This window comes from Triticum dicoccoides, chromosome 5A, assembly GCF_002162155.2.
Source record: "Triticum dicoccoides isolate Atlit2015 ecotype Zavitan chromosome 5A, WEW_v2.0, whole genome shotgun sequence".
NCBI classification, from domain to species: domain Eukaryota; kingdom Viridiplantae; phylum Streptophyta; class Magnoliopsida; order Poales; family Poaceae; genus Triticum; species Triticum dicoccoides.
In genome coordinates, this window is record NC_041388.1 from 641,979,035 (window position 1) to 641,980,920 (window position 1,886).

General features: G+C 54.0%; 1 protein-coding gene across 1 annotated transcript; it reads right to left on the minus strand.

Annotated features, from left to right (window-relative positions):
• Nucleotides 1-636: 636 nt before the first annotated feature.
• LOC119303682 (photosystem I reaction center subunit II, chloroplastic) lies at nt 637-1,572 on the minus strand. The gene has a single exon (XM_037580820.1). It carries the CDS (start codon nt 1,470-1,472, stop codon nt 855-857), a length of 618 nt encoding a protein of 205 aa, XP_037436717.1. The 5' UTR covers nt 1,473-1,572; the 3' UTR covers nt 637-854.
• Between the last annotated feature and the right edge of the window lie 314 nt (nt 1,573-1,886).

The following is a 1,886-nucleotide window of genomic DNA, read 5'->3' on the forward strand; positions in this document are numbered from 1 at the left end:
TCAGCCAGAATTAATTTTGATCAGAGGGAGTATATGAAATTATAACCAATTATACATATACGTAAATTAATTTAGCACATATGACACGCGAATCTCAATGTAAAATCAATAAGGCTGGTCACAATGGGCAAGAACATAAGCTAGTAACTTACACACTTCGCTAGACTATGTTACTACCTCCATAGTGGGTAGGAACATCTATGTAGTGTCATGCAACGATGTATTTATTAGGTTATAGACTCATTATTTCTTGGAGTGTGTGATGTTCCGGTAACTTAGCTAGTTACCACAAGCACCTTTCTCTTCATTAAATATGTGCCACATAAGCAAAGTTGTATTGGAGTGTGTGATGTTACTCCTAAGTTCCTCCCCATTGTGACCAGCCTAACATATGACTTAGATGTGCAATACTTATGACACATCTAGATATGCTTTAGCAAAACTGTTTAGCATAAATCTTATCTTCAATAATTACTTTCACAAAAACAATACGTAGAGAAGGCGTTTCCCACACATGCTGCGGGTTACCGTGTTTATATGTGCTTGGTTGAATCGTTTAACTCGTATGTTTCATCTCTGGCCAAAAGGACAAAAAAAAATAGTGTAGACGTGTAACAAACAAAATACCACTCATCATCAACATGAAAAGAAGCCGATCATGCATATGAACAACGTTAACATACAGCAGTATCGTCATCAAATTACCATGTACATATAACCTGATGCATCATTATCACCGATCGAATCCAGCATTCAAACTCGACAATTAAAATTACAGGACGTCCATCATCATCGCCACCCGCCAATAACTACCGGTCGATGAACTAGCACGTACGCATATACGACGTACGAGATTAGATGTCGAAGGAGTTCTTGCCGGTGAACTTGACCTCGATGGGGCTGACGTTCTTGCCGATGCTGCGGAAGTTCTGCCCCACGCCCTGCCTGCCGGCGTTGACCTTCTCCGGGTAGACGCCGTCCTTGGGGTGGAGGTACTGCACCTCGCCGTTGGGGAAGACGCGGTAGAACTGGTAGGCGATCTTGTACTTGGAGCGGAGGCGGTTGCCGAGGGCGAGGCACTGCTCCTTGCGGGCGAGCTTGAGGAGGTTGGGGCCCTCGCGCATGATGGCGGCGCCGCCGGTGGGCATCTCGAACACCTGCTCCTTGGGGGAGGTCCAGGTGATGACGTAGAACTCCTCGACCTGGGCCTTGCGGAGCAGGCCGCCCGTGCTGCCGCCGAAGATCGGGGACGGGGTGGACGGATCCAGCTGCGGCGGCACGAAGCCCGCGGGCGCGGGCTCCGCCGGCGGCGCGGCGGGGGCGGGGGTGTCCGGGGCCGCGGCGCAGAGCGGGGCCGGGCCGCGGGCGGAGGATGGCATGGCGAGGGTGGCGGGGCGGGGCTTGGCGGAGGGCGACCAGGCTGCGGTGATGAGGTGGCGCGTCGCCGCCGAGGCTTGCGTGGCCATGGCCATGGCGGTGGCGCTCCAAGCTCGGTGGTTCTTGGCGAGAGAGGAGATGGGGAGAGGAGCGGAGGCCACACGCGCGCGCGGGAGATGGAGTGGTGTCTGGTGGGTGATGAGCAGGAGAGCTAAGCTAAGAGGTACGGGGGCTTGGGGTGGAGAGGGTGAGGGGAGTGGATAAGGTGATATGGCGATATGAGGCCGGCCAATGGGGAGTGCCGATTTTGATACGGCCGGGGTCTCCGCACCGCCGCCACACACATATGCAAAGCAGACGCACGGCCGGGTCCCGGATGCCAATGACATGGCATGCAGCGGCCACGCGACGATCGATGTTCGGATCACTCTCCACGAGTCCACGGGTCGTATGTTCCGTTTACGTTCATGGGGCGACGGGCGAAGCAAGAAAAATGCACCGGCGGTGCC

Bases quoted from the DNA above. Each gene is read 5' to 3' on its own strand.
- LOC119303682 (XM_037580820.1), bottom strand. From the start codon at position 1,472: ATGGCCATGGCCACGCAAGCCTCGGCGGCGACGCGCCACCTCATCACC.